Genomic DNA, 14,243 nt, shown 5'->3' on the forward strand with positions numbered 1-14,243 from the left:
TTTCACAGGTTCAAAATTCCTCATTCATGACACATTTATAAATGCACAATTTAATAATTACGACAAGGAAGTGGATTCATAATTAGCAGGAGAACTTGGTAAGAACGCCTTGACCGTATTACATTGACGTAATCCGTTTTGACGTGACAACGTCTTAAATTAGGTTGCGGCTCGGAGTCACTCATGAAAAAGTGTAACGCCCGGTAACGTTACGATGCCCGTCCAGTGGGTCCGCCGCACGGGATAAAGCAGATAACTGTGGGTCCGCCGCACGGGATAAAGCAGATAACTATGTTTATTCGTGAAAATGTGGAGTGCTTAGATTCGTCATTTACAACAACTACAACAATAAAGGTAAATAATTGTACACTGATATTTCATTATCGTAAACTATGATTGATTGATTAATTGTTAGATTGACACAAAAGTTGAGAAACTGAGTTTATAGGTTATGTCATACTATTGACAAATGTTGATAGTGTTAAGTAAATTATTAGTTTAAATCACTCTGCAATCAATCGTAATTCAGTCGATTGAGAAGAAACAGCGCGTATTGCTAGTCAAACATTTAAAATAACAAATTATAACCTCTAACCTGTCATAACAGTGCGACCAAACAAACGAACTAAACCGACCAATCACCACGCGCGGAGTTAGAATTTAACTGTGTTTAGCAAGAATTTCAAATTCCAATTTTAGTAAATGTTTTATTCAACTTTACCATTTACAATAACAAATTTTAATTAATTTCAAATTATGTACAATGTTTTAGTAAACAAAATATATTTCTATAGTTAAAATTTGTGCAATTCTTATTTTCATTCAATTCCTTGTTCCTATTGTGCAATTTAATAATATTCATATCAATAAATATTCTACCGAGAAAAAGACGTTGTCACGTAAAATCTTCGCCCGTAAAACCGACTTTACAGCCAACCATAATTTTTTTTTAAGTTCAATGTTTTAGGCTGATAAGTACAGTGGATTAAAATATCTTTCCTGAAAATATAAAATAAGACAGATTTTTATTATACAAGAAAGTTTAGGTATTTAATTTTATTTAATAAATTCGGCCATCATTAAATCAGGCTCATGGGTCTCATCATTAAAAGTAATGATAATATAGGTATATAAATATATACCTTTTAACAGTACTGTATGTGTATGAGTATGGCTGAAGGGAAAGACGTACTTTTCACAAAAAGTTTGAAATGTCTTTATTATTTTTAATTAAATACCGTTTTACTGTCATAAATCAAATTCCCCTTCAAAATGACTTTTCTCAAGTCACGTTTCTTCTCCATAAGTCGTAATTCATATAGCCTAAACCTTGTAGCTTCCTTGAAAAAATATCCCCATAAAACTACTCTAAATACTTATTATTTCTCGTATAGTAGTCAAAACATTTTTTCAATATCTTTCTTGTTCCAAAAAAACAGTACCTTTATCGGCTTTATCAGATAGTGAGTTTCTGGTCAAATAATTATAATGCAGATCAGTATAGACTTAGTGTACTGTCCAGTAATTCCAAAAATAACAACTAAAATTGAAAAAGTGTATTTTGAATATCGAAGAACATTCAGTATTTTGGAGATTCAATCAATAAAGTTGGGTGCAATAAATTTTGGATTTGCAAAACTTTTTTATGTTAAATTCGTAGCTCTTATAATAAACAATTTTTTATCAATCCACGTGAAATTACAGACATTTAAAGTAGGGAACTAAAACTGCTGAAGATAAAAATGGAAATTTCCATATGTATTTACATGAGTTATAACTTTAGGAATGATTTTATTTATGACTTGGAACGAAATTTATAATTTACGAAAATGTATGTTCTGTAAAATATAAACAAAATTAGATGTTGTTTTATTTTTAAAAATTTCTGTGTTTGGGTAAGCTATCTAAAAGTTCTATGAATTTAACATGACAAATATTTTCTAAATACAACCTAGATTTCAATACCTCAATATTCTGGTGAATTAGGAAATACAGCAAAAAGCTAAACTATTGGATTATGAATAGTAGCATAAGATAAAATCATACTTCTATTAAGAAGCATAATGACAGGAGTATACTTTTATCTATTCTATAATCCTATGTTTTATTAATCAAGCTACTTCATTTTAACGAGTAGTAAGTACGTTGAATTTATTTTTAACAACCACTGGTAAATATAATTATTAGACTTTCTTGAGTACTTATAAAGTCACTTGAGTTTTAATCCGGAAATTCAGCATAATGAATTAAAATCCCCATAATATTTAAACTTAGTAGCCTATATACAAAAATCATTTTCTAGTATTATTAAACTATACTGAAACATTTAATTTGTTATTTATTGTAATATTGGATTAAACATGGTTGTTTAGCCTGCCAATATTAATTGTAGGTTTCATTAGAATCCACATATTATAGTGTCTACAAATTATTTATTATAACAAATATTATACTGATTACATTTTAACAACATAAGGTCTTGAAGTTGGATTAATTTTATCTTAGTAGTTCTACTTCTTTTTTCCATATTTTTCGTCCTCCATATCATCAAATGGGTCTGTCAGAGTGATTATGAACCGATTTCCATATTCATCTTCGATGACATCTTCAATGTTGACAACGAGCTGTTTACGTACAAGTCCGGTGTTGCTGCAAAATATTGGAAACAATTTATTAACTTCTGGAACAAAAAAATGTTTCGTGGTTTTTACTCCTGTATTTATTATTAAACATCTTTAAATTTTTTGTAAACAGTACTGTTACAATTTTTTATATAATCTTTTGAACAAAAACCACAAAATGATATATATATATATATATATATATATATATATATATATATATATATATAAAATTTGTAATTATACACATTTGTCATATTGATTGAAACTAAAAGGTAATTAAAACAGATAATTTTCAATCAATGAAAACTAATTAATATCAAATAAATTTATGCAATAGCAATATACATGGTAGGACTCACATTACGTTACTGCTGGTGTTATCCCATGCTATGGCTGAAACAGACATTTTTAGATTAATTATAATAATCGTTATAATCTGTAATTGACCATATAATAAATGGACCAATTAGTATAACAAAGCTTGTAAAAGAAAGTAACATACAAAAATATCGCCAATACAACATACATGAGGGTCACATATAACTATTTTGTTATGTTCCACCAGGTCGGCATGGTAAAACATGTCACTGTACAATTAATAGTACTAAACTCATCCATCCTGAAAATAGGATCTGTAAAGTAAAAAAATTTCATGTTCTTTTTCTCTTTCTCCCTATTATTGCAAATATTCCGTATTGTTGTTTATATATGGGTCTATATTCTATTAATGTAGGTAACTTTCGTGTGGATTAAACTGTAACTCAATTTTGTCTAAATTTCATGCTAAGTAAAAACCCTAGGTCGTTCGCTCTTGACTCAATGTTCTAACCTGCTACTTATATTTAAAAATCGAACTTTTCTCCTTAGAATATCCTGTATTTTTATATATGTTATGACACTTTTAAAATTAAAATACATGTAAACACCAGAACTTAACGTGAAGTGCTCATTTCGTGTACGTGTTGAGAACCATAGTGTATGAACATGACAAAATACGCACATGTTTAATTTTAATTGGATGTGTTCTTACTATTCTATATATATATATATATATATATATATATATATATATATATATATATATATATATATACAAACACACATTTGGATCCCCTGATGGGTATTACATATTTTAATTCTTAAATTATAAATGGGAAGAAATTAATGCTTTTTACTGAGACGTTATGAAAGGGCTTTAAGCATGTTTAAGCACTTCTGGTTGGAATGAATTATATATTTTAACGCTAAGGTTGAGTTTACCTTGTTGCCATAGTCAAAAACATATGTCAAAAAGTATGTACTCTCGGTCACTGTTGGCTACTTCTAGCCTAAGACATTCCTGGGGCCCACGGTTTGCTTTGTTACCCGAATCAAGAAGATATATACATACAAAGGTCTGAGAAGCCTACTTCAGTAAAAAACAAAAGTGGGTTTTGAAACACTCTTTAAATATTTGTAGTTAAAGCTAGATAGTAATTTTTTCTTTGATATCTGCATAACATTACTGACCAAGGACTGCAACTTGTATTTATTAAAACGCAATATTAAAGTTTTTTTTATCTAAAACTTCTAATTATATTATCTGGATATTTTCTTACTCTGTGTTCAACAACAGTTGAATCGGTTTTTGTTAAAAGGGCGTAAATCACATTTTTTTCAAAATGAATTTTATGAAAGAATATTGGTTCTAATAGGTAGACACATCAAACTGAGTTAAAAGGGCGTTCTAAATCCAATAGTATATGGGAATAATAAGCATAAAAACTTTTCAAACTTTTTTAGAAGGGCGTATGTCCATCTAGTGACTTTTTTAAATGGGCGTAACTCCAAAATAATGAATACAACAGATTGTCAGCTGTGGAGATACGCCTGTTTAAAAAAAAAACCTCTCCAACCACCTGTGTTTCTTCTTGTATTATTTTCCATCAGTTTCATATCTAACCTCAATGTTACTGAACGTGTTGTGAAAAGAAACTGTTTAGTACTTGATTTTCATTGTTTTATAGTAGCATCTACAATCTACAATATGAGTAATCACCCAAGCCCTCGTAAAAGGAAAGTATCTAATCCTGACTCATATATACGGACCAAAAATAAAAATGCTCGGCTGAAAGGGCAAGAATATGTAAGTCCTAGTGGGAAAACAGTTGCATCAAAACAGCCAGAATTTGATTGCAGGTTAGTACTTATGATTATTTCTGTATATTTTACAAAATAAGCCAAGCATAACTTTTTGTTATGAAATAGGCCTATATAGGTATGTTTGTCTCTAGGTCCATTTTAGTGATTTTAACGTAAAATAAGATTTATGCAGGCCTACAATAACCAAAATTAATATATTAAATTACTATTTATTAATATTTTGATTGAGCAACAACAATCCAATTTTTATAGACGCTGCAATATAATAAGCGGCCACTAGTTATGCTGGTATTCGACCGGCTCGTAATATTACTAATGGTTTTGTTTGTATCTTTGCATTAAACTAATATTGTTTAGTTTAATGATGTTGTTTGTTTGCAGATGTGCTAACCAATGCCTGAAAAAAATTGGGGAAGATGGGTGTACACAAATTTTTTCAAAGTTTTATAACCTATCATCAAAAAATGAACAAGATTTGTTTCTTCAAGGTCAAGTTGATGCCATAGAAGTTCAACGGCGACGTCCATCTACAGATACTCCTCAAAGGGCACAGAAAACTGCTTCTTTCAAGTACCATGTTGTAAACGGTAGTAAAAGAACTGAGGTATGTTTCAAAGGCTTTTTATCTCTGTATAATATTAGTGAAAAACGAGTCAGAAGAATCCGAAACTTAAAACTAGTAGGTGAAGTACCATTAGACAAAAGAGGGAAAGGAATAACCAATACTCTTCCTACAGAAGTTAAAGAACTGGTTGGAAATCACATAAAGTCATTTCCCTTAAAAGAGTCACATTATTGTGGAAAAAAATTATATTACATGAGTGCTAATTTGTCATTTAAACAAATGTGGCGAATGTTTTGCTAACAGAATCCAAACAATAAAGTCAGCTACTTCTTTTATTGAACATGTTATCGTGAGAATTTTAATTATCGATTTGGTAGACCACAAGTAGACACTTGTGCAGTATGCGAGGCACTTAACGTAAAAATCAAGTCACCTCACCTTAATGACACTGCTAAAAAGGTTGCCATAGCAGAGCAGGTAGTTCATCTTAGGAAAAGTAAGAAATTTTATCATAAACTTGATGCTGAAAAAAATAGCACAGATGACCACGTCTTAGCGCTTACGTTTGACTATATGAAGACAATCAGTCTTCCTAAAATACCTGTACAGGAGCTTTATTATATGAGGCAGTTGTCTCTTAATCTATTTTGCATTCATGACTTAAAAAAAAATACAAGCTCTATTTACCTTTATCATGAAGGAAATGGAAGAAAAGGTCCAAATGAGGTTTGTACCTTTTTAAGAGAATATTTAAAATCAGTCCCTGAGCATATTACTGAGCTGCATTTGTACTGTGACAACTGTGCAGGTCAAAACAAGAACCAACCATTATCAAGATATTGTTTGTACCTTACAGACTGTAAAGTGTTTAAAAAAGTCGAACAGTTTTTCCCAGTTCCTGGTCATAGTTTTTTACCTTGTGACCGGGATTTTGGAATAATATCTAAAGCCCTCAGAAGACATGACCGGTTATTTACCCCTGAGGAAGTGAAAGAGGTCATTGAGAAGAGTTCTTCAATTCCAGGTAAATTCTCAGTAAATTTAATTACTGCAGATAAAATTCTTGATTTTAAAAACTGGATGAAGCACTATTACAAAAAAACATGCATTTCAAATGAAACCAGAGGCAAACAGGTTGCTAAGAAAGATAAAGTTACCTTTCAAATAAGTACGTTATACCACTTTGAATATGACTCTACAAAAAAAGGCAATATTAAAGCATTTACCATGATAAATGGCATTATATGTCACAACTTTTTTATGAGCAAAACAAAACTGGTTTTTCCTCCAACTGAACCTGCTTATCCTCAGAATAAAGTCCCCATAAAACAGGCAAAAATCGAGGACATATTGAAACTAAAGGAATACATCCCTGATGTCTACTCTGCTTTCTACAATGAAGTCTTCCAGTGGCTCACAACCACCAACAATCAAGGTCCAGACAGTGACTACGAGATTGAAACTGACAATGAAATCGAAGAACACTAGAGAATAAAACACTGAAATAAAAATAGTACTCTAGTTTTTTGTGTGACAGTGTTAATATTTATTATTTTAACTTCAAACTTTTTATGCACATTCATCTATGTTCCCTAAAACTTCAGAAATTCCAAAAATTGTAATATGTTGATTATAGTACATACCAAGCTTCTTTTTTCAACTGACTTATCATTTTTTCCCTAGGATTTACGCCCTTTTAAAAAAAACCTTGCCAAAAACTGAAACATTTTGCTTAATTTATAGCACTAAATCAAATCATAGCTTAGCAAAATTTTGTCAGAGTTTGTTATAAGTTCCATGTTAAATTTTGTACAATATAACAAATTTTTATTTAAAAAAATACAAAAGTTATAATGTTTTTTATGATTCCTGAAAAGTTTGTATTTGTGGAGTTACGCCCTTTTAACAAAAATCGATTCAGTTAAGGTTTACTGTAACAAAGGTTAAAATAAGTGTTGTTACTGTACTATCAAGTATAGTCTATGCTTCCAAGAATATAAATGCAAACAAATTTAAAATAGTAGTTTAATTAATTAAGCATATCGTTGTGCTGTAATTTACGTTATGTGTTTACACAGAACAGTTGATTACGTTTAACAGACTCTTTCAAATAATCGTTGCTGAGTTCCTTTATCATTGTAGCACGGTGTATTTACAATAGATGAAGGGAGAACAAGGGAGACGAACGATGGCATAACTCATGGAGGAGCAGCAAACTCTAAGACTATAATTTGAGGAAACAGACGGGTGCAGCAAACTTCTGACTAAATCATGTGGAATTACAAATCAATGCACCACACAAGGTGCAATTTTTTAGGGTTGAGAAAGCATGAGAAAGCAGCGAGTCTGTTTTGTAATGGTGATGCATAAGGCATTGATTATGCTTATAAAAGTTTATGTTATTTCTAGACTGAACCAAAAAAGTAGGATAGTATGGCGAACAGAGGTTAGAGAACAAGAACTCGCACTGTACTGTATCAGGTTTACAGATATTTATACTTTCCGAGAATGAAACCCAAGGCCACAAATGAGGACAGCCACGGGCAGGGTAGCCAGTGAAACAGGTAATGCTTATTTTACAACTTAATTTAATTTTTAGTATTCTAGATAGATTGTTTATATCTCTGTGCTCTTGTCACGTAAAAGCTACTCTGTATAATTGTGTTGAAATTTCGCATACACGCTGAAATAAAGACCTATGTTCCACAAAATACGCCTCCTTCCGTTTCAAAATTATCCTAAGATTCCTTTATATTACATCATAAGTGCTCTCATTAAGAAAGCTAACAGACACCGTACTAGCGATTCCTTTACCTAGCCTAAGATAGTTTAATTGGAACATCTTCATGACATCTTTTGAGTGCTACGTCACTTAAAAAATATATAAATACGACGTCACTGTAATTGAACAAGAAATTGCGCGCGAAGCCGCGGGTAACTGCTGGTTTAAATATATCTGGTGTCTCATTTATGGAAGCCTGATCTATTGAAAAAACTGTTTTATATTCTAAATTAACTATTTGTGCGGTGAAAGTTAGAATATGATACTTGTATTTAATCATAGTTCTGAAAAACTGTTAAATTTTTATTTCTTTAATCTTTTCTCTCCAAATGAACTCATCTACAAAGTTATTCTAAGACATTTTAAAAATGTAAGAAGATCGCTTGAAGCACAGTACCAGAAAACACATTTTAAAATATACTTACGTTTACAAGGCAGCCAAACAATACGTATATCTCGAGTTTTAAAGGTTAATATTACGGTCCATTCATTTCGTTAAGCAGTTTATTCTCGTTAGTCATTCTCAAAATAAACAAAAAGAACCCCATATAAGCCCAATTCCATACTACATCTCGACAGCACAGATCACTAGTTAGCAGAGTTAACTGTTCCTAAAAATTTACAGCGGGTGCAAATGAGTTAACTGAATAATAAAACATCGATGTACAATTAATGATGTGCTTGATGTGATAAACTACGTACAAATAAATACATCATATAACACATGTATCAGTAATGAAACTGTCGTCTAAACACGGGAAGAATGAATGTACGAGTATATCTAGTTTAGCCCAAATAGTTTAATTTGTTAATGTCACCATTCCAAAATACTACATTTTGTATACTATGGAGTTTAATGAAAGTGAAAGGATGTCTTATTTTATCAAGCGAAGTAAGGCCTGAGTAGTAGTCTGTAACACAACAGCCGGGGGCCACCGGCTCACAGGTGACAGGTGACTTCCGAACCACCACCAGTGGCCGGAGAGGCCGTTTAAGGACCCATTCAAGAATCAACCTCGCTCGACGTAGCGTAACTCTGTTATACTGCGATAACTAGACTACGGCCGCATTGGATGTATGTTAGATGTTTTATTATTGATTACGATTAAAAAACGTACATACAAGTGAGTGTACTGTAGCCATATCATATTTCAGAAATAATATTTTTAACTTGTAATATTAATCCAATTATCACTAAAAAAATAAATATAAGTAAGAGAATGTTCTAAAGAGAATAAAATTAAGGGCTAGACAGGACCTTCTTAAGAATTTTGGGTGTTCTGCTTGTTTTCCGTGAGAGTCAACTTGCAAATTAATAAAATTATTAATTAATGACTTAACGTCAAGTGTTTTGTAATAATTGGAGGAAATTATCAAGAAACCATCAACTGTAGTAATTCCATAAAGTTGCACTCTTTAATCAAAAATATATCTACGCTGTAATGCATCTGGATTGGCTACACAGAATGTAAATATATGTCGGTCAACACTTCATATATTTCAAGTTTTTAGTTCGGATCATAAGTTGAACAAGAATTTTTACAAATATCAGTAAACTTTTTAGTTGTAATATAATGTTTGTTTTAAAACTGTTGTAATATTTTGTAAGGATTATTTTTCTAACTACAAAATCGAGTCTTTATAAGCTTTAAAAATCCTTAAAAGGAAAGATTACACGTAACATAATAATATACTTTCTTTGTTTATTTTTGCCAATATAATCTTTTTTACCTTTATTTTTCAAATACCATATTTTTTAAAAGATCATATTAGCTTTATGGATTCCAAGAGCAGAATGCAGTCATTTTTTATTAGTTTTGGACGATTTACAAAACTAGTGCAAACAATGGTGAATTAATAAATACAATATTGAATATTTCCTTTATTTTTCAATGTAAAGTAAGATTACACATTGCTTTTAACCTGATTAACTGTTAAGGTTCACATTAGTATGTATATTTTTAGAAATTTTAAAAATTAGAATATTACTGTAATTAGTTATTAAATGCGTTAAGTTAGTACAATTTGGATTTTTAAATCAATTATCATTCAAATTAAACATGTGAAACAGTTGATGACTTACAAGTGTTTGTTGCTCCCGGCTTGTGTATGCATACTTTTAAAGTGGTCGTGCTCGCTTATGCGTTGACGGATTTCGTTGAAAAAGTATAGTTGTAATTGTAATAAAAAATAAAATAATTTTGTATGACAATACTAGTTTTTTTGGTCTTTAAATGTGTTTTTAGATTTTTCTTTTATTTATTACAACTTGCGTGCAAAGTTTGGTATATGTAGCTTGACTAGTTTTGAACACACTGTATGTATGTATGTATGTATGTATGTATAAATCTGTAAAAATATATCTAACAATACACGTATTAGTTTAATAGGTAATTTTTAGTCAAAATTCCATATGCCAAATATTTTTATTCATTTCAATCTTCCATTAAAACATAGACAGTATACTCGTGGTTAAAGGTAAAGACCAGGAACTGTGGCCCAATTTACACTGAATAGTCACACAACCTGGACTTTATAAATATCCGCGGATAAGTAAATATTTTAGTAAATAACATAATTAAACTTTTGTTTCATCCTACTGTTAGGCTTTTTATGCAATCTGTAATAGTCATGTCATAATGTATTTTGCTTGCAATGTAAAATTGTAAACTCATTTTCGAGTAGGCCTAACAGTAATTTAATAATGTAGGAATAAGTTTATCTTACCTAAGTATAGGCAAAATGAACTTATTTAGATAAAATTAGGTCACATAAATTGAGATAAAATTACCTATTAAACTAATACATGATTTGTTAGACATATTTCTTTAGATTTTATATGGTGTACATAGTAATGTTAAAAATTGCATCTGTAACTCGATTAATCACTTGTCCTAATTTTATCTTCAGTTTGAGTAAACAAATTAATGACAAATATAAAAATAAACACTCTTCTTCACGGGTTGTCAAAACCTCTTCAAAAATTTATTCAAAATCAAAAATTTTTATTCATATACACAAAACAATACCATATACAGTACACTTCCGTAATTACAAATGAATAATTCCCCATATAGACTATAGGTCTGTGTAAGGGGAAGAGTCCATAAATCAGTCTTTTCTTGATTTACAAATCATTCGGCAATATTTATTCATTATTATTATTCAATATTTATTACTCAGCAATATCTTATTCAGTGATATTGTTCAGATATATTTTTTAAATATTTGTGTTAAGGTATCATTAGTTCAGGAAATATGTATTCAGTGATTTATTATTTAAGGATTTGTAAGATGTGTAATTTCGGTATTACTCAGTGAATAGCGTCTTACAAAACGGTGTTTTTTGGGTTTAATAATTGTCTATCTTCTTCAAAATGGAATGAGTGGCATTAAAAAAAAAATTCTAATTAGGAATAAATCTGAGTAGCACTAAATTGTGAGACAGAGAATGACATAAATATGTCTAATCAAACCATCTTAAAGAGCAAACTATACTCTCCGGCAAATAATGGACAAATGTGCGGAAAACTAAAGTCGTTGATTTCCTATCGTGCATGATTTAAGGGGAAAACGTCCTTGCGAGGAAAACACGGCACCCCTAACTATCATGTTCCTTGCTTTCCACCTGAAAAATAAAATGACCGTAATATTGTTGAGGTTTCACAGAAAAGGTTTTAATGGTTTTAAGTACTGCCTCTCAAGATCTTAGACTGGTTATCATCATTGTCACTAAATAATTTGAGTTTTCTAAACGCTTTAATTTTTTTTATAAGACATTGAATAAACTTTTACTCAACATCAATTTTGCCAGGAATAGTTTTTATTTTGATTTTAATTTCAGTTTTAATAGTATTTACAATTTTTTTTTAATTTATCACAAAATTTACTTAAACTGCGTTTCTCTATTTTGAGTTTGAGTTAACTGTGAAACCCATCAAATTCAATTTTAAATGATAGTATTTTACAGTTTCTATCTGATAAACTTTAAAATCGAAAATTGGTCGAGTTATTTATCACCTTGTATTTAACCTAATTATTCTTAGCAGATGTTATCAAATTTATATTTCTCCTACAAATCGATTTTCGATTCAAATAGATTTCATTGGTATCATAATTGATCAAATATATTTTATATATTTTTTTTATTTACATATTTAACCAGTTTTCTAATGAAACTATTTTTAATGTAAATAATCTAATACTTACGATACGAAAACGAATGAGAGGCACTGACAATGGTGACAATCGCCAAAAAAGAGAGAGCTAACACAATCATTGATCCAGACAACTTCATGGTGCCTTGTCTGTAAACTCCTGCAGAATGTCTGAGAGCTCTAAGCAAATAACGACACAGGTGTGACATTGCAGTGAGTACCTGCGCGGCTAGATCTTAATTGGGAACAATTGTAGATTTATGACTGCATATAAAAAGGAGAAATGTTTTGGAGATAGAACACGTTTTTCCTGATAAAGGTTTAACAAGGAATTTTCCAATCAATTAGAGTCTTGCAGAATAAGCACGTTTCATTGTTCCGAGAAATGAAATATTGCCAATTTGTTTCTCTGTTTGATATTCAAATCAAAATTCCAATTTGTGTTAGCTAAACGTATTTATCTAGCGCCTTTGTTTGTGGAAAATTAAAGGCGGATGAGACCCGATACCCCAATTTTCAAAATAATAAATCGATAAGACCGGTGTAGTAATTTATTCCGTAAGTATGCTCTAGTAATCAAGAAATAAAACCGAACAGCATATAAAAATCTGTAAAAATATATCTAACAATACAAGTGTTAGTGAAATAAGTACATTTTAGTCAAAGTTTCACTCCGTAGCTTATAATTATGCATTTGCCTATTTCTTTTAAATTTTCTTAACATGCAATTTAAACATAAACAGTACAATCGTGGTTAAATGCATATTCTAGGAGCCGAAAGCTAATCTGCAGTGTAAAACCCACCTTAATGTTGAAAGCTGTGAATGTTTGCACGTAGGGCACTCGAAACTGGTTGTTTCCATTGACATTGTGTATGGTATTTTTTACTGTAGCACATACCCTGAAATGCCTTGATATCGATAGGACGTTAGCTATGCTGGGTTTGCACGTAGGGCACTCGAAACTGGTTGTTTCCATTGACATTGTGTATGGTATTTTTACTGTAGCACATACCCTGAAATGCCTTGATATCGATAGGACGTTAGCTATGCTGGGTTTGCACGTAGGGCACTCGAAACTGGTTGTTTCCATTGACATTGTGTATGGTATTTTTACTGTAGCACATACCCTGAAATGCCTTGATATCGATAGGACGTCAGCTATGCTGGGTTTGCACGTAGAGCACTCGAAACTGGTTGTTTCCATTGACATTGTGTATGGTATTTTTACTGTAGCACATACCCTGAAATGCCTTGATATCGATATGATGTCAGCTATGCTGGGTTTGCACGTAGGGCACTCGAAACTGGTTGTTTCCATTGACAATGTGTATGGTATTTTTACTGTAGCACATACCCTGAAATGCCTTGATATCGATAGGACGTTAGCTATGCTGGGTTTGCTGGGGATCGAAATGGGAGGGAATTAGAAGGGTTAACAATATGAAAAGGTAATGTACTTTCTCATATTATTTTTTACCTACCTGGATATACTTAAACCCGTCCATCACACATGAGACAAACCGACCATAGTAGACTTATCACAGTCACACAACTGGATAGAGACTTGAAGTACCCACTTTATGAGTCTGTGTACGGTTAGTTAACACTGACTTAACATTTATTTATGTGTCTGAAAGCTACGGTATATTATAAGTTGGCTATGTATATAAAGCTATAAAATATTGTGTATTAAAACAGTATAATTTGATATTTTTAACCCTTTTGTTAGGGTTTGGTTTTAACCATCTGTCCCTTTTGTTTACCCTCAGATCCTGGAATAATTCTGTAAACATAACACATACAGCTGGAACAATAGTGCAGTACATGTAACATTCCAGAACTTAATTGTTATTGCGTCAACAACCCAACAAACCTCTCTGAGAGTTTCAGAGTTAGCATTGCATATGATTAAATAATAAGATCTTAATTATAAATCCAAACTCATGAAATCGAAATTGAATTTAATATAGT

General features: G+C 31.0%; 1 protein-coding gene across 1 annotated transcript; it reads right to left on the minus strand.

Moving 5' to 3' along the window:
- Positions 1-2,412: 2,412 nt before the first annotated feature.
- LOC124354402 lies at positions 2,413-12,520 on the minus strand. The gene is made up of 3 exons (XM_046804830.1): positions 12,323-12,520; positions 2,984-3,017; positions 2,413-2,649 (listed from the first exon to the last, which is right to left on the minus strand). Exons 1-3 carry the CDS (start codon positions 12,477-12,479, stop codon positions 2,511-2,513), a joined length of 330 nt encoding a protein of 109 aa, XP_046660786.1. The 5' UTR covers positions 12,480-12,520; the 3' UTR covers positions 2,413-2,510.
- Positions 12,521-14,243: the final 1,723 nt, after the last annotated feature.

The sequence above is a fragment of the Homalodisca vitripennis genome, chromosome 2 (genome assembly GCF_021130785.1).
Source record: "Homalodisca vitripennis isolate AUS2020 chromosome 2, UT_GWSS_2.1, whole genome shotgun sequence".
NCBI lineage: Eukaryota > Metazoa > Arthropoda > Insecta > Hemiptera > Cicadellidae > Homalodisca > Homalodisca vitripennis.